The sequence below is a fragment of the Mustelus asterias genome, chromosome 26, assembly GCF_964213995.1.
Source record: "Mustelus asterias chromosome 26, sMusAst1.hap1.1, whole genome shotgun sequence".
In the NCBI taxonomy this organism is placed as follows: Eukaryota; Metazoa; Chordata; class Chondrichthyes; order Carcharhiniformes; family Triakidae; genus Mustelus; species Mustelus asterias.
Window position 1 is genome coordinate 5,192,184 of NC_135826.1, and position 18,635 is coordinate 5,210,818.

The 18,635-nt window shown below is 46.2% G+C and overlaps 1 protein-coding gene across 1 annotated transcript in view; it reads left to right on the forward strand.

Annotated features, from left to right (window-relative positions):
* Positions 1 to 18,635, forward strand: part of wdr18 (WD repeat domain 18) — a 195,476-nt gene that overhangs the window by 158,071 nt on the left and 18,770 nt on the right. The window contains exon 8 of the mRNA XM_078198090.1: positions 4,991 to 5,157. Coding sequence (XP_078054216.1) covers positions 4,991 to 5,157 — 167 coding nt within the window. The remainder of the gene's footprint in view (positions 1 to 4,990; positions 5,158 to 18,635) is intronic.

Sequence of the window (18,635 nt, forward strand, 5' to 3'; positions counted from 1 at the left end):
GTTGTGAGACTTCTTATTGTTGGGTAGGTGGTTCAAGGATTTTGACCCAGTGACATTGATGGAACGGTGATACATTTCCAAGGCAGGTTGGTGAGTGGTTTGGAGTGGAACATCAGGTAGTGGTGTTCCCATGTGTCTGCTGCCCCTGTCCTTCAAGATGATAAGAAGTTTAACAACACCAGGTTAAAGTCCAACAGGTTTATTTGGTAGCAAAAGCCACACAAGCTTTCGAGGCTCTGAGCCCCTTCTTCAGGTGAGTGGGAATTCTGTTCACAAACAGAACTTATAAAGACACAGACTCAATTTACATGAATAATGGTTGGAATGCGAATACTTACAACTAATCCAGTCTTTAAGAAACAAAACAATGGGAGTGGAGAGAGCATCAAGACAGGCTAAAAAGATGTGTATTGTCTCCAGACAAGACAGCCAGTGAAACTCTGCAGGTCCACGCAACTGTGGGAGTTACAAATAGTGTGACATAAACCCAATATCCCGGTTGAGGCCGTCCTTGTGTGTGCGGAACTTGGCTATCAGTTTCTGCTCAGCGACTCTGCGCTGTCGTGTGTCGCGAAGGCCGCCTTCGCGACACACGACAGCGCAGAGTCGCTGAGCAGAAACTGATAGCCAAGTTCCGCACACACAAGGACGGCCTCAACCGGGATATTGGGTTTATGTCACACTATTTGTAACTCCCACAGTTGCGTGGACCTGCAGAGTTTCACTGGCTGTCTTGTCTGGAGACAATACACATCTTTTTAGCCTGTCTTGATGCTCTCTCCACTCCCATTGTTTTGTTTCTTAAAGACTGGATTAGTTGTAAGTATTCGCATTCCAACCATTATTCATGTAAATTGAGTCTGTGTCTTTATAAGTTCTGTTTGTGAACAGAATTCCCACTCACCTGAAGAAGGGGCTCAGAGCCTCGAAAGCTTGTGTGGCATTTGCTACCAAATAAACCTGTTGGACTTTAACCTGGTGTTGTTAAACTTCTTACTGTGTTTACCCCAGTCCAACGCCGGCATCTCCACTTCAAGATGATAGCAGTTGTGGGTTAGAAAGATATTATATAAGGAGCCTTGGAGAGATCCTGCAGTGCTTTTAAATTGCAAACCCCAGATAGTTCCATGTGCTGTTACCCAGAAAAAAGTTTAGAAGAATGAAAACCTCTGGAGACTGCCCCTTCCCTGGACCTCGGTGGCCTGCGCCCTCCCCCCCCACCCCCCGGACCTCGGTGGCCCCACCTTTCGGACCTTGGTGGGCGGGCTGCTCCTCCCCACCTCCCCGGACCTCAGTGTCCTGACCCCAACTCCACCCTCCAGGACCTCGATGGCCTAACCCCCGGGCCTCGGCCCCCCCACCACCACCTTGGTGGCCTGCACCTCACCCCCCCCTCCCCCTCCCCCTCCCCCCCAACCCCCCAGCCTCAGTGGCCTGCCACCCAGCCCCCTCCCAGACCTTGGTGGCCTGGCGCCCCCCCCCCCCCCCCACCCACTCCGGACCTCAGTGGCACTCATTGGTGATTTCCACTTAAATAACGTTAACATCTAATACGCCAATGCAATTCGAGAGTAGAAAACTTGTATGTTTAAGCATCCTTTATTGACTCTCTAGTTTTAATTGCCTTGAGTTTATTTTTAATTGGGTAATTAAACACAGGTAGCCATTGGACTGATTCTGTGTGTATTGCTTCTGATAGAATCGGTAGATCCATGTCATATTAGTATCTCTGACACCAGCTTCACATATAGGTTCCTTATGCTTTGGAGGAGGACTCTGAATTTATAGTTACCCTGTGTCATTTTGACCCGTTTCTTGCTAACGGGCCATCATGTTAGATTAATACTAAAGTTGAATGAGTGCATCTGTATAACAGGTTATTAAATTAAGTCATGGGAAATGTGGACTTGATGCCCGAGGCCTATGCTGTTAGTCAGCATCTCAGCTGCAGTGGTGATGCCTTGCTGCCTCTGGGTTAAGGATGTTTCAAAACTAGTCAGGAAATTTGTTCTGGATTGGTGCCCAGTGACATCCTCTGGGAAAGCATGTGTTTGTGTATGTCTGCTGAAGGCAGGATCGGGCATTGGAGGAATGTCCCACATGGTTATCAGTTGGGGGTTACTATCCTAGATTCGTGGTCACAAGGATGAGCTAGCAAAGGAAAGCCATTGGAACTATACCCCAGAAAGTGTCAGCACGTTCAGAGGAAAAGAGAAAACTAACAGAAGTGGAAATGAAGCTACAGATGGCAATGCATTTTCCAGGTCATTAAAAATTAAAGTGTTAAGGCTGCAAACTCATTTATTTAACACTGAGCTTTAGAGACTGCATTTTATGTATAAAACTGAAAGTGTTACACCTGACTTTCATCAATAATTGAATTTGACCAAGCATTTTGGTCCTTTCATAATTAACACAGAAAACTTAAGCAGCAGAAATGGGAAGAGACAATTTCCACCAAGGACATAAAGCCAATATCTCTTTCCGATACCGACTGATGTATATTTGTAGTTTTTCTAAAACTCAGGTTATTTCTCTGTTTGCCATAGAAAGATTATGTTTAAGACTGGGTAATAAACGGAACAGAAAGAGTTTAAAGAAAGTAATGTCCTACAAAGGTGTGAATTTATTTTGAACTGGTAAGTGATACTTTGATGAAATATTAAGGTCCAAATCTACTGGACTTCGAATTGTCAGAGACTGGATGTACAACTGCTGGACATATGACTAAAGATTGGAACCCTATGGCCTGACGTGCCAACTTCTGTGGGAATTACCCAGGAGATGTCAACTTTTGATGGGAAGCTTCCCTGCTCCCCAGAGCATTCTGCAAATGTCTCCAACTCTGAGTTAGAGCCGGGGACTTCAGACAGTCCCATTGTACTTACCTGGATAGTTGCCTAGGACATTTGAGACAGATTAAAACCTAGTCTCACATCTGGGTAATTCCATAACTGACCCCTCTCAATCATCCCTATGACCTCCCCCCATCACCCCTGACCCTACCCGACTAACCCCCAACTAATCCCCTGACCCTTTGCCTTACTGACTACCCCTCGGACCTGACCCAACTACCCACTCAACCCAACTTGACCTGACTGCCTCAACCACTGACTCTTCCCAGAACTGACTAACCCTTCACCTGCCTGTCACCTCACCGCCCCCCCCCCCCCCTTCCCGGTGCCTGGCTGCCTCGCCCACCTACTCATTTATCTACCACTAGCATTTGTTCACTGACATTCAAACTGAATCTTTAAACTTACCACCCGGCAGCTAGTGCTGTAAAAGGGGTGTGCCCTTTCTTCCCCTGATTCTACTGCGCTTTGACAGAGTTCCTCCTTGGATGCTGCACTGCACATTTCTATGGAAGCAGGGCCTGAAAGATCCAGGTAGGAATGTGTAAAACAGCATCAACTCGAGGGAATTTTCAACCACAGCAGCACTCTGATGATCTTTGCCTTCGCTGAGAAGATCCAAAGAACTCTGGTGAAAATATCTGTAGTCCTTTTCAAAATCATATTAAATAGCAGTTCCCATGGCATAATGGATTAAAAGTTTCCAGTTTTATTGCCCAATCTATGCTGAATTGGAGAGCAGTAGGAAGGCAGCATTGACCCCAAAACTTGGCTGAGCAGTTGAAAAATAATCATAGAAATCATAGAAACCCTACAGTACAGAAAGAGGCCATTCGGCCCATCGAGTCTGCACCGACCACAATCCCACCCAGGCCCTACCCCCATATCCCTCCATATTTTACCTGCTAATCCCTCTAACCTACCCATCTCAGGACGCTAAGGGCAATTTTAGCATGGCCAATCAACCTAACCCGCACATCTTTGGACTGTGGGAGGAAACCAGAGCACCCGGAGGAAACCCACGCAGACACGAGGAGAATGTGCAAACTCCACACAGACAGTGACCCAAGCCGGGAATCGAACCCAGGTCCCTGGAGCTGTGAAGCAGCAGTGCTAACCACTGTACTACCGTGCCGCCCGGGAATCCGGGGTTCTGATTTTTTTTTTCTCCATACCTGTCTCCCAAGTGAGGTCACAGCTGGAAGTACAGTGTGGCTGGATGACAGGTGAGGATAGGACTGGGCCAATAATGCCCCAATGTCAGGTAACCTGCAGATATATATTGTATGAGTTTATAATTGATGACTGACCATAGGTGAGGTCATGATGTGGAGATGCCGGCGTTGGACTGGGGTAAACACAGTAAGAAGTTTAACAACACCAGGTTAAAGTCCAACAGGTTTATTTGGTAGCAAAAGCCACACAAGCTTTCGGAGCTCTAAGCCCCTTCTTCACCTGAAGAAGGGGCTTAGAGCTCCGAAAGCTTGTGTGGCTTTTGCTACCAAATAAACCTGTTGGACTTTAACCTGGTGTTGTTAAACTTCTTACATAGGTGAGGTAACAGAAAGCCGCAACCACAGGTGGCAATTCCCCAAATTGAGTTGAAGGGAAGGAAAGTCAGATTATAGTTTAATGCATTGAACCACCATCAGTTTGGTAACACATTGTCAATATTGGAGACCACAGTAAGGGAGCTGCAATCAGGGACATTTCCATCTTTGTTAACTTAAAAAAAAATGTCTTGGTGTTTGTGTTTCTGTATGTCTGTTGTGCTCTCTCTCCCTTCCTCGATTGAAACTGACCTGGGCACTGGGCACCTGTAATGGGAAAGTGTTTTATTTCCCAGTATCAATATCCATTTTCCATTTACTATCCCTCATTGTTCCATTCTTCAGCATTAATACGATTCTGCTTTTAAAAGAACGCAAAATTAAATTTATATCCTGCAATAAGAAGGCAAAAGTTAGAGAATTTAGGTGTCTTCTGACCGTATTTTGTAAGAATGGACATTTTTTGCGAAATATTAATGATGCTTGACTATAGCTACTGGTTTGAATTAAAGCCGTGTTAAATAATTAATAGGTTTTCATGTTAAGTACTGTCCACGTTAATAATGCTCCCATATTTATCCCTAGGGCCAGTGACAAATGCCTTTCTGACGGTTGCATCGACCAACATGTTCAACCCTGACAGCAGGCCCAGTGTAAGTCTCCCAAAGTTTAGCAGACATGTACAGACCTCTGAAATCACTGAGAACGAAGAGGGAGGTGTTATCACTCTACGTCTTCAGCACAACAAGAAGGTAGGATTTTACTCCATAATGCCTTTTGAAGTCTCATCAATTACCACAAAGGTCTTTCTGAACCTTTCTGATGACCACACCATCCTCCTCTTTTTGTTATTCATTAAAGGAATGTGGGCATCGCTGGCAAGACCAGCATTTATTGCCCATCTCTAATTGCCTTTGAGAAGGCAATAGAGAGGTACACTTACAGTGCTGTTAGGGAGAGTGTTCCAGGATTTTGACCCAGCGACAGTGAAACAACGCGGTACATTTCCAAGTCAATGGTGAATGACTTGGAGTGGAACTTCCAGGTTGTGATGCTCGCATATTTCTGCTGCAATCTTCCTTCCTAGATGGTAGTGGTTGTAGGTTTGGCAGGTGCTGTTTAAGGAAGTTTGGTGAATTCCTGCAGTGCATCTTGCAGATGGTACACACTGCTGACACTGTACTCTGATGGTGGAGGGAGTGAATGTTTGTGGATGGGGTGCCAATCAAGTGGACTGCTTTATCCTGGATGCTGTCAAGCCTCTTGAATGTTGTTGGAGTTGCGCTTATCCAGGTAAGTGGAGGGTATTCTGTTACACTCCTGACTTATGCCTTGTAGATTGTGAACAAGTTTTGGGGAGTCCAGAGTTGAGTTGTTCGACACAAGATTCTTAGCCCCTGATCTGCTCTTGTAGCCACATTTTATATGACTCGTCCAGTTAAGTTTCTTATCAACCCCCGGGATGTTGATAGTCGGGGATTCAATGATAATTATGCCAAGGAGCAACGATTAGATTCTCTCTTATTGATGATGGTCTTTGCCTGGCACTTGTGTGGAGTGAATGTTACTTGCCATTTGTTGGCCGAAAGGTTGCGGAGTAGTGGTATTGGCACTGGACTAGTAATCCATCGACCCCAGGTAATGCTCTGGGTATCCTTGTTCGAATCCCACCACGGCAGATGGGAAAGACGATCATGGTTTTCAGTTTCTCTATTATTTAATTGGAGGAAATATCTGGAACTTAGACAAGCAACCAGAGAATTTAGACACAGTGGAGCGGTCGAAAGTGGTGGTGCGAGATCAGAATGCAATAATCTGGAATTAAAAGTTTGATCTTGAAATGAAACCATTGTCGATTGTCGTAAAATCTGATCCCCCTTGGGGAAGGGAATTTGCTTGGTCCGGACCCATAGCAATGTGGTTAACTCTTAAATGCCTTCTCAAATTGCCCAGCAAATTCAAGTGCAATTAGAACAAAGAACAATACAGCACAGGAACAGGCCCTTCGGCCCTCCAAGCCTGCGCCGCTCCCTGGTCCAAACTAGACCATTCGTTTGTATCCCTCCATTCCCACACCGTTCATATGGCTGTCTAGATGAGTCTTAAACTTTCCCAGTGTGTCCGCCTCCACCACCTTGCCTGGCAGCGCATTCCAGGCCCCCACCACCCTCTGTGTAAAATATGTCCGTCTGATATCTGTGTTAAACCTCCTCCCCTTCACCTTGAACCTATGACCCCTCGTGAACATCACCACCGACCTGGGGAAAAGCTTCCCACCGTTCACCCTATCTATGCCTTTCATAATTTTATACACCTCTATTAAGTCTCCCCTCATCCTCCGTCTTTCCAGGGAGAACAACTCCAGTTTACCCAATCTCTCCTCATAACTAAGCCCCTCCATACCAGGTAACATCCTGGTAAACTGTACTCTCTCCAAAGCCTCCACGTCCTTCTGGTAGTGTGGCGACCAGAACTGGACGCAGTATTCCAGATGCGGCCGAACCAACGTTCTATACATCTGCAACATCAGACCCCAACTTTTATACTCTATGCCCCGTCCTATAAAGGCAAGCATGCCATATGCCTTCTTCACCACCTTCTCCACCTGTGACGTCACTTTCAAGGATCTGTGGACTTGCACACCCAGGTCCCTCTGCATATCTACACCCTTTATGGTTCTGCCATTTATCATATAGCTCCTCCCTACATTATTTCTACCAAAATGCATCACTTCGCATTTATCAGGATTGAACTCCATCTGCCATTTCTTTGCCCAAATTTCCAGCCTATCTATATCCTTCTGTAGCTTCTGACAATGCTCCTCACTATCTGCAAGTCCTGCCAGTTTTGTGTCGTCCGCAAACTTACTGATCACCCCAGTTACACCTTCTTCCAGATCGTTTATATAAATCACAAACAGCAGAGGTCCCAATACAGAGCCCTGCGGAACACCACGAGTCACAGGCCTCCAGCCGGAAAAAGACCCTTCCACTACCATCCTCTGTCTTCTGTGACCAAGCCAGTTCTCCACCCATCTAGCCACCTCCCCCTTTATCCCATGAGATCCAACCTTTTTCACCAGCCTACCATGAGGGACTTTGTCAAACGCTTTACTAAAGTCCATATAGACGACATCCACGGCACTTCCCTCGTCAACCATTTTGGTCACTTCTTCAAAAACCTCCACCAGGTTAGTGAGGCATGACCTCCCTCTCACAAAACCATGCTGACTATCGTTAATGAGTTTATTCCTTTCTAAATGCGCATACACCCTATCTCTGAGAATCTTCTCCAACAACTTCCCCACCACGGACGTCAAGCTCACCAGCCTATAATTACCCGGGTTATCCTTCCTACCCTTCTTAAATAACGGGACCACATTAGCTATCCTCCAATCCTCTGGGACCTCACCTGCGTCCAGTGATGAGACAAAGATTTGCGTCAGAGGCCCAGCGATTTCATCTCTCGTCTCCCTGAGCAGCCTTGGATAGATTCCATCAGGCCCTGGGGATTTGTCAGTCTTTAAATTTTCTAACAAGCCGAACACTTCCTCCTTTGTAATGGAGATTTTCTCCAACGGTTCAACACTCCCCTCCGAGACACTCCCAGTCAACACACCCCTCTCCTTTGTGAATACCGACGCAAAGTATTCATTTAGGATCTCCCCTACTTTGGGCTCCAAGCATAATTCCCCACTTTTGTCCCTGAGAGGTCCGATTTTTTTCCCTGACAACCTTTTTGTTCCTAACGTATGAATAAGATGCCTTGGGATTCTCCTTAATCCTGTCTGCCAAGAACATTTCGTGACCCCTTTTTGCTCTTCTAATTCCCCGTTTGAGTTCTTTCCTACTTTCTTTGTACTCCTCCAGAGCTCTCTCCGTTTTTAGCTGCCTGGACCTACCATACGCCTCTCTTTTCTTTTTGACCAGTCCCTCAATTTCCCTGGTTATCCACGGTTCTCGAATCCTACCCTTCCTATCCTTATTAACAGGCATATGCCTGTCCTGTAGCCCTAACAACTGTTCCTTAAAAGACTCCCACATGCCAGATGTGGATTTACCCTCAAACAGCCTCTCCCAATCAAGAGCTGCCAATTTCTGCCTAATCCCACTAAAGTTAGCCTTCCCCCAATCCAACACCTTACCCGTGGGACACCACTCATCCTTTTCCATCACTATCCTAAAGCTAACAGAATTGTGGTCACTATTTGCCACATGTTCCCCTACTGAAACTTTGAAGACCTGACCGGGCTCATTCCCCAGTACGAGGTCCAGTATAGCCCCCTCTCTAGTCGGGCTATCTACATATTGTTCCAAAGAACCCTCCTGTACGCATTTTACAAATTCCTCCCCATTCAGAGTCCCTGCTCTCAGCGATTTCCAGTCTATACCAGGGAAATTGAAGTCTCCCACTACAACAACCCTATTTTTCCTGCACCTATCCAGTATCTCCTGACATATCCGTTCTTCCACTTCACTTGGGCTGTTGGGGGGCCTGTAGTACACCCCCAACATAGTGACTGCGCCCTTCCTGTTTTTAAGCTCCACCCAGAGTGACTCGTTACATGACCCCTCTGAATTGTCCTCCCTCTGCACCGCTGTAATATGCTCTCCAACTAATACTGCTACTCCCCCACCTCTTTTGGCCCCTCCTCTGTCTCGCCTAAAACACTTGTACCCGGGAATATTCAGCTGCCAGTCCTGTCCCTCTTTCAACCAAGTCTCTGTCACCGCAACCACATCCAAATTCCTCGTGAGCATTAAGGCCCTAAGTTCATCTGTCTTACCTGCTACGCTCCTTGCATTGAAGTATAAGCACTCCAGACCTCCAGGCCCAGTGAGGTCATCCTCCCCCAGAGTGCTCTTCTTCTTTGCCAGCCTTGTCCCAGCCCCAAGCTCGTCCCCAGCCTCTACACTTGTAGACCTAATATTTTGATCCCCACCCCCCTGCCATACTAGTTTAAACCCCCCCGAACTGCACTAGCAAAGCTCCCAGCCAGGATATTCGTGCCCTTCCAACTTAGTTGTGACCCGTCCTTCTTGTACAGGTGCCATCCTCTCCTGAAAACTTCCCATTGATCTAGGAAAATGAAGCCCTCCCTCCTGGACCAGTCCTTTAGCCAAGCATTCAATTGTACTAACTCCCTATTCTTAGCCTCACTGGCATGAGGCATTGGGAGCAGCCCAGAGATTGCCACCCTGGATGGCCACCCTTAGGGATAGACAAATGCTGGCCCAGCCAGTGACACCCGCATCCTATGAACAATTTTTTTTTAAAAACTCAAGTCTTCCAATATCTGTTATCCATTGTCTAGCTGGGTGGAACTGCAGTCGCCTGTGATGGCGTCACTCCCTACATTCTGCTTCTGGACAGCATCTGGTTCCACATGAACACTGCCAGCACCTCTCACCACCACTTTCGACCGCTCCACTGTGTCTAAATTCTCTGGTTGCTTGTCTAACTTCCAGATATTTCCTCCATTTAAATAATAGGGAAACTGAAAACCATGATAGTCTTTCCCAACCCTAGCAACAGTCTGGGATTGCTCACAACTTTGATAATGTATTGAACCTTGAGATGAGCTTTCAAACACATTTCCAAAACATTACTAAGACTGCCTACTTCCACAGCCATAGCAGAGTCCAATTCTGTCCCAGTCTCAGCTCATCTGCTGCTGAAACCCCATGCATACCGTTGATGCTTCTAGACTTGATTATCCCCATGCACCTATGGCCAGCCACCTATCTTCCATCCTCCATGAACTTGATGTCATCCAAAATTCTGTGATCTACATCATACTTTGCACCCAAGTTTATTTATTAGTGTCACAAGTAGGGTTACATTAACACTGCGGCAGGGTGGCACAGTGGTTAGCACTGCTGCCTCACAGCGCCAGAGACCCGGGTTCGATTCCCAGCTTGGGTGACTGTGTGGAGTTTGCACTTTCTCCCCCGTGTCTGCGTAGGTTTCCTCCGGGTGCTCCAGTTTCCTCCCACAGTCTGAAAGGCTTGCTGGTTAGATGCATTGGCTGTGCTAAATTCTCCCTCGGTGTACCTGATCAGGCGCTGGAGTGTGGCGACTAGGGGATTTTCACAGTAACTTCATTGCATTGTTAATATCAGCGTTCCTCAAGGGCACCCCGATTTTAATCATTCCACGCTTGATGCCTTTAGCTTAAGTTCTGAAACCCCCTCTGTAAAGTTCTCCACCTCTCCTTCCTCTCTTTAGATGCTCCTTAAAGTCTTTCTCTGCCAAATCTTTTGGTGATCTGTCCTAATACCTCCTGGTGTGTCAAATTTTGTTTGGATAATCTCCTGTGAAGCCTTTTAGGGACATTTTACTCGGTTAAAAGCTCGATATCAATATACCTTGTTGATGTTGTTTCAGACACTCCTGAGGGATACGGTATGATATTTACTGACTGTTGCATTTCAACCCAGGCATTGCGCTTTTCTTTTTAAATTGTTTTGCTTTTCTACGAGGAAGTCACCTGAAACTGGATAGATCTGCTGCAGCATTTTCGAATCTAATCTAACAATTTGTACTGTGGCCTTGGTGGAATATCTTCAACTGAGCACAGGACTCCTGAGACACACAATGCTCAAACTTATAAACTTATATGTATTATATATTCAAAGTAGCTACCCCATGAGTATATGTATTATAAAAAGAGAAAAGTAGTATGAAAATCCAAACGCTGGTGCAGGCAAGCCAGCCTGTATGGGCGTGGCCTCCAGCCTGGATAAATAGGGAGGGTTAGCAACAGGAAAGATATCCATTTGGCTGTAAAACCACCCACCATATCCAAAAAACAATGATATTTGATATGAAGGGTCATCAACCTGTATTATGGTGACCCCATGTCATACGAAAAGTATTTTGAATAACCACAAGGATATTTGAGCTGCTAAACTTTTACAGAATTTTTAAAAAATCACATGAAAGTAGAACTCAATAATGTTGTGGTAATTCAGGTTCAACTCTTATTATTAATTATCTCGAGCTGTTGGCACGCTTCAGGTCCACTTGCTCCCAATTTGCCTGCGGCATGATAAACTTAATCCTCCTTGCCCTCCTCAACATTACAATGGCTCTCAACATGGGTGATCACACCATGTTCGCTTCTGCCACCTGTGCCACAATAGTTCCATGGAGCTGCTAGTGAATTCTCAGTGCACATACAGCAATAACTTCTCGCACCCCAACACTCTCACTTGTGGAATTCCTCAAGGATGTATCACGCACCAGCTGCTTTTTCCATCATCTATTGGAGTACGGTCAGCTGCCATTTGTATTGAATCAGAGAGTGGTTACAATGCAGAGGGAATATGCTGGCGATGCACAGCTGTATCCCTGTACCATTTCCCTCAACAATCTCTGGTATCAGGCTTTTTAATTGCTGTCAATTTGTCGATGATGTGGAGATGCTGGTGTTGGACTGGGGTAAACACAGTAAGAACACCAGGTTAAAGTCCAACAGGTTTATTTGGTAGCAAAAGCCACTAGCTTTCGGAGCGCTGCTCCTCCGTCAGGTAAGTGGGAGTTCTGTTCACAAACCGGGCACATAAAGATACAAACTCAATTTACAAAATAATGGTTGGAATGCGAGTCTTTACAGGTAATCAAGTCTTGAAGGTACAGACAATGTGAGTGGAGAGAGCGTTAAGCACAGGTTAAAGAGATGTGTATTGTCTCCAGACAGGACAGTTAGTGAGATTTTGCAAGCCCAGGCAAGTCGTGGGGGTTACAGAGAGTGTGACATGAACCCAAGATCCCGGTTGAGGCCGTCCTCATGTGCGGAATTTGGCTATCAGTTTCTGCTCAGCAACTCTGCGTTGTCGTGTGTCGTGAAGGCCACCTTGGAGAACGCTTACTCGAAGATCAGAGGCCGAATGCCCGTGACCGCTGAAGTGTTCCCCAACAGGAAGAGAAGACTCTTGCCTGGTGATTGTCGAGCGGTGTTCATTCATCCATTGTCGTAGCATCTGCATGGTCTCCCCAATGTACCATGCCTCGGGACATCCTTTCCTGCAGCGTATCAGGTAGACAACGTTGGCCGAGTTGCAAGAGTATGTACCGTGTACATGCTGGATGGTGTTCTCAAGTGAGATAATGGCATCCGTGTCGATGATCTGGCACGTCTTGCAGAGGTTGCTGTGGCAGGGTTGTGTGGTGTCGTGGTCACTGTTCTCCTGAAGGCTGGGTAGTTTGCTGTGGACAATAGTCTGTATGAGGTTGTGCGGTTGTTTGAAGGCAAGAAGTGGAGGTGTGGGGATGGCCTTGGCGAGATGTTCGTCTTCATCAATGACATGTTGAAGGCTCTGGAGAAGATGTCGTAGCTTCTCCGCTCTGGGGAAATACTGGACGACGAAGGGTACTCTGTCCGCCGTGTCCCGTATTTGTCTTCTGAGGAGGTCGGTGCGGTTTTTCACTGTGGCGCGTTGGAACTGTTGATTGATGAGTTGAGCGCCATATCCTGTTCTCATGAGGGCATCTTTCAGCGTCTGGAGGTGTCTGTTGCGATTCTCCTCATCTGAGCAGATCCTGTGTATACGGAGAGCTTGTCCATAGGGGATGGCTTCTTTAACGTGTTTAGGGTGGAAGCTGGAGAAGTGAAGCACCGTGAGGTTATCCGTGGGCTTGCGGTACAGTGAAGTGCTGAGGTGACCGTCCTTGATGGAGATGAGTGTGTCCAAGAATGCAACCGATTCCGGAGAGTAATCCATGGTGAGTCAGATGGTGGGATGGAACTTGTTGATGTCATCATATAGTTGTTTCAGTGATTGTTCACCATGAGTCCAGAGGAAGAAAATGTCATCGATGTATCTAGCGTATAGCATCGGTTGAAGGTCCTGTGTGGTGAAGAGGTCTCGTTCAAACCTGTGCATGAAGATGTTGGCATATTGGCTTGCAAAATCTCACTAACTGTGTTGTCTGGAGACAATACACATCTCTTTAACCTGTGTTTAACCCTCTCTCCACTCACATTGTCTGTACCTTTAAGACTTGATTACCTGTAAAGACTCGCATTCCAACCATTATTTTGTAAATTGAGTTTGTGGGCCTGATTTTACCATTTTGAGTCTTAAGTGCCGAATCTGGGCGTCAAATAGATCCGAGCCTGGAATCCTCTTTCCAGCGCGCCCGTACGCATTTTGCAGGCTCCGGTCCGATTCACGCTGTGGGTGGGGCTTAGCGCTGGCGGACCGATCGCAGCTCTGAACAGTGCATGCGCAGTTTGAAATAAATCTGACAGAGTGCGCCCAGGCGCGAAAGAGAAAAATAGCAGAAAGCGGAGAGAACGGCTCTCTGACGATCATCCTCTGGTCGGGTTGGGGAGGGGGAGGAGGAAGGGGGCGGGACCCAGATCATCCTCTGGTCGGGGGGTGTTCCGCTGCCAGTCTGCAGCCGATCGGTGGGGAGGGAGGGAGGGGGCAGGGGGGTCCGCCACCACTCTGCAGGCGATCCCTCCTCCCCAGCCACACTACCAGCCACAGATTACTCTTCCCTGCAGGGGCAAGAGAGCGGGAGAGATGGCTGTGGCTGGTAGTGTACCAGTGATGGTGTATCACTTTACAGGCCCAGCTTGGTCCTTCTCCAGTGTCTCCTCTTGGACTTGTACTGATCTTGTAGCCGGTTTTCATGTGGATCCACTGTGGAATTGGCCGGTTCTGCTTCATCTTCTTAGCGAGGAATCGCTTCATCCTGAAGGTTTTGTGGGATGGCATGGCCGCACATCCACTCTGGCAGGAGGGATTCATTCCTCCGGTGGGGAGGAGGGATCACCTGCAGAGTGGCGGCGGAACCCCCTTCCCCCTCCCTCCCCACCGATCGGCCGCAGACTGGCAGCGGATCTCTCCCCCCCCCCCCCCCCCCCCCCCCGACCAGAGGCTGACCTGTGTCAGAGAGCCATTGCAGGCTCTGAGCCCGCTCTTCGGCAGCTGCAGCGACGACTTCAGACTTTTATTTACCAGGTCGTTAAAAGCGCCGGACCTGCGCCCGAATCAGGTGTCAGTAAAGCCGCGATCTGCTCTGAATCGGGTGCAGATTGCGGTATAGGCCCGACGCCCAACTTTACCGCGATTTTGCGGTAAAAACGGGCGCCGAGTTTTGGTAAAATCAGGCCCTGTCTTTATATGCCCTGTTTGTGAACAGAACTCCCACTTACCTGACGAAGGAGCAGCGCTCCGAAAGCTACCAAATAAACCTGTTGGTGTGAGACTTCTTACTGTAATTTGTTGATGAGCCAGAACCACCACCAACTGAGCATTGCGGTGCTTAGCGATGGTCTTCAAACACTACTGATTTTTCCCCACACCTGCAGCGCCAGCACCTTCCCTGTTTTCCAGACTGCTTGCTTAAACTGAACCACGTTGCACATCCTTAAAGTCCTATCCAAATTTCTATTCTTCATCAAAACCACTTCCTCCACTTTCACAGTGTTGATCCTTTGTGCCTTACCAAAGTCCCACTCTCCCCAAAATCCATTTGTAGCATTGCCACCTGCAGACTTAATTTCCCCAGTGCCCTCTTTGCCAAATAATTCAAACCTCCACAGCCAACATCATGTCCCACTTCCCCTTCATCCTTGCCCTCGATGACCTGTATTGGCGCACTAGCCCCTGGCATTTGGATTTAAAATTCCCTTCCTCAATCATTGGCACTGGATGTGCCAACAAACCATGCTCCAAACACAAGTGAACAGAACTTTAAAAAATATATTAAAATACACACGGGCTGGAATTTTTTGGCCGTTCGCGCTGGTGGAATGACCAGTCCCACTGAGTGCACTCCCACTCCATGTTTCAGGGTAGTAAAGGGTGCATTTAATGAGAAGCCCCATCACTAACAGCAGGACCAGAGATTCGGTCGCTGCCCAGTGGTGGGCCACCTCCTGCGGGGTGATAAATCCCTCAAGGTTTCAAGTTGAAAGCGGGGTGGGTGCAATCCTACTGCTTACAAGTTTTATACTACTGAAGGCTTCAACCATTTCACAATTTTCTTGTCCATGTCTCTAATACACGCAGGTTTTCAGAATGTCGCTAAATGTGCCAGGCACCACCTCGAGATGCTGATACTGCATTAATTCTCCAACAATCACTGGTGTCAGTCTTGCCAATTCCCAGAATAACACAGTTGGAACATTAGTTATATTTTGTCCTCTTAGAGCCACAATAGCTGTTGATGGAAATGCTGCAATGACTTGCATTTTTGAATGTTTACCATTAGAATCCTGTTTGAATTTTTTTGTCAACTTGTTCATACAATGATAGGCTTCCAGAACGTATTTCTGCTTAATCGGGTTAACTGAAGTTTGCTGATTTACTTTCTCTGTGACATTTATTATGGCTACATGAAAAAAATTGGATCTTAAACAAAAGAAAAGAATATCCTTGATTAATGAAAGTAAAAGCTTGGATTTAGACTTAAATTTAATTCAGTTTTTTCTCGCTGACTCAGGTTCTGTTTATGTAGCTCGTTTTGTTTCTGAAGGAAAGTGAAGCTTAAGTATGGTCTGTAAGTGGCCATTTGTGCCTTATTATTATTTACAGATCTCAAATCAATATATTCCTTCTAATTTCACATCCTTGCCATCTCCAAGATCACCTACTTCCATATATTGCCCATCTCTGTCACTGTCTGAGCTCATCCACTGCTGAAATCATCAACCATGCCTCCTTATTTCTAAACTTAACAATTCCAGCATTCTCCTAGCTGACTTTCCATCTTTAACGCTCTATAAAATTGAATTCATGCAAAACTTTGCTGTCTGTATCCTTGCTGTACCAAGATCTCTCCACCCCACATCCCTGGTCTATAGTGGCTTGTGGTTAAGCAATAACTTGATTTTAAAATTCTTGTCCTTGTGTTCAAATGCTTCATGGCCTTGTCTGTCCCCATCTCTGCATCCCCCAACAACCTTACAGACATCCAAGATCTTTGCACCCCTTTAATTCTGGCCCATTGTTATTTTCTACATTTTCATTATGCTATTGTTGGCGATCTGCCTTCACCTGTCACTGCCCTAAGCTCTGGAATTCCCCCCCTAAACCTTTCCACCTCTCTACTTTTCCTCTCCCTTAAAACATAGAAACAGAAACATAGAAGATAGGAGCAGGAGGAGGCCATTTGGCCCTTTGAGCCTGCTCTGCCATTCATCACGATCATGGCTGATCGTCCAACTCAATAGCCTCATCCTGCTTTTTCCCCATAAGCTTTGATCCCATTCGCCCCAAGTGCTATATCTAGCCACCTCTTGAATAAATTCAATGTTTTGGCATCAACTACTTCCTGTGGTAATGAATTCCACACGCTCACCACTCTTCGGTGAAGAAATGTCTTCTCAACTCCATCCTTAATGGTCTACTCTGAATCCTCAGACTGTGACCTGTGGTTCTGGACTCCCCCACCATCAGGAACATCCTCCTTGCATCTACCCTGCCTAGTCCTGTTAGAATTTTATAAGTCTCTGGAGATCCTCCCTTGTTCATCTGAACACCAACGAAAATAATCCGAACCCATTAATCTCTCCTTATACTTCAGTCCTGCCATCCCCGGAATCAGCCTGGTAAACCTTTGCTGCACTCCCTCGAGAGCAAGAACACCCTTCCTCAGAAAAGGGAGACCAAAACTGCACACAATACTCTAGGTGTGGCCTCACCAAGGCCCTGTATAATTGCAGCAACACATCCCTGCTCCTGTACTCAACATCTCGCAACGAAGGCCAACATGCCATTTGCCTTCTTTACCGCCTGCTGCACCTGCATGCTTACCTTCAGTGACTGGTGCACAAGGACACCCAGGTCCTGCTGCACACTCCCCTGTCCCAATTTGCAGCCATTCAGGTAGTAATCCGCCGCCTTGTTTTTGTTTCCAAAGTGAATAACCTCACATTTGTCCAAATTATACTGCATCTGCCATTGATTTGCCCACTCACTTAATCTGTCCAGATCATTCTGAAGGATCTCTGCATCCTTGTCATAGTTCACCCTCCCACCCAACTTGGTATCATCTGCAAACTTCGAGATGTTACATTTTGTTCCCTCATCCAAATCGTTAATATATATTGTGAATAGCTGGGGTTCCAGCACCAATCCCTGTGGCACCCCACTAGTTACTGCCTGCCAATTTCTTTGCTTCTCTCTGCCAACTAGTTTTCTGTCCGTCTCTATACACCTACCCCAATCCCATGCGCTTTAATCTTGCATGATAATCTCTTATGCGGGACTTTGTCAAATGCTTTCTGAAAGTCCAAATATATCACATCGACTGGCTCCCCCTTGTCAACTCTACTAGTTGCAACTTCAAAGAATTCCAACAGATTTGTCAATCATGATTTCCCCTTCATAAATCCATGCTGACTGTCTGATCCCACTACTGGTTTCTAAATGCCCTGCTGTAAAATCCTTGATAATAGATTTGAGAATTTTCCCCACTACCAATGTTAAGCTTACTGATCTATAATTCCCTTTTTTCTCTCTACCTCCCTTTTTGAAAATTGGAGTGACATTAGCTGCCCGCCAATCTGCAGGGATTGTTCCAGAGTCTACAGAATCCTGGAAGATGACCATCAATGCATCCACTATTTCTACAGCCCTTTCCTTAAGTACTCTGGGATGTAGATTATCAGACCCTGGGGATTTATCCACCTTCAATGCCATCAATTTTCCCAGCACCATTTCTCTACTAATAGAGAAAGTTGCATTTAAAAGCCTACCTCTTGACTAACACTTTGCTCAACTGCCCTATTTCTTTATGTAGCTAGGTGTCAAATTCTGTTTGATAATTGTTCCTGTGAAGTGGCTTGGAATGGTTTGGTTTGATATGTATGTAAGTTTGTTATTAATAATCTTAGTTAAATGACTGATGTCCATAGTGCAGAACATCACCATAGCTGAGAAAGAGTGGGTGAGGTAAATCGGGGAGTTGTAGTTCCTTGTCATCAACATTTTTTTAAAGCTTCCAAATTTAGGAGGAAAGGAAGAATGGTGAAGTTAAAGAGTTCCACTGTTGTGATCCTGTGAAAAAAGGGACTTGGAATAGTGTTGTTTTCTGACATTAATTCTATTTCTAACTATCTGACTCCTCTTCACAGCAGACATTTTGATAATATTGGGATTAATTTAATATTCACCCACTTTTTTTGTTGTCAATTTAAATATTTAACTGGCACAGTTCATCAGCATGCTGACTTTACATTTCCCTACACCTCAGAACTATCTAATTGACT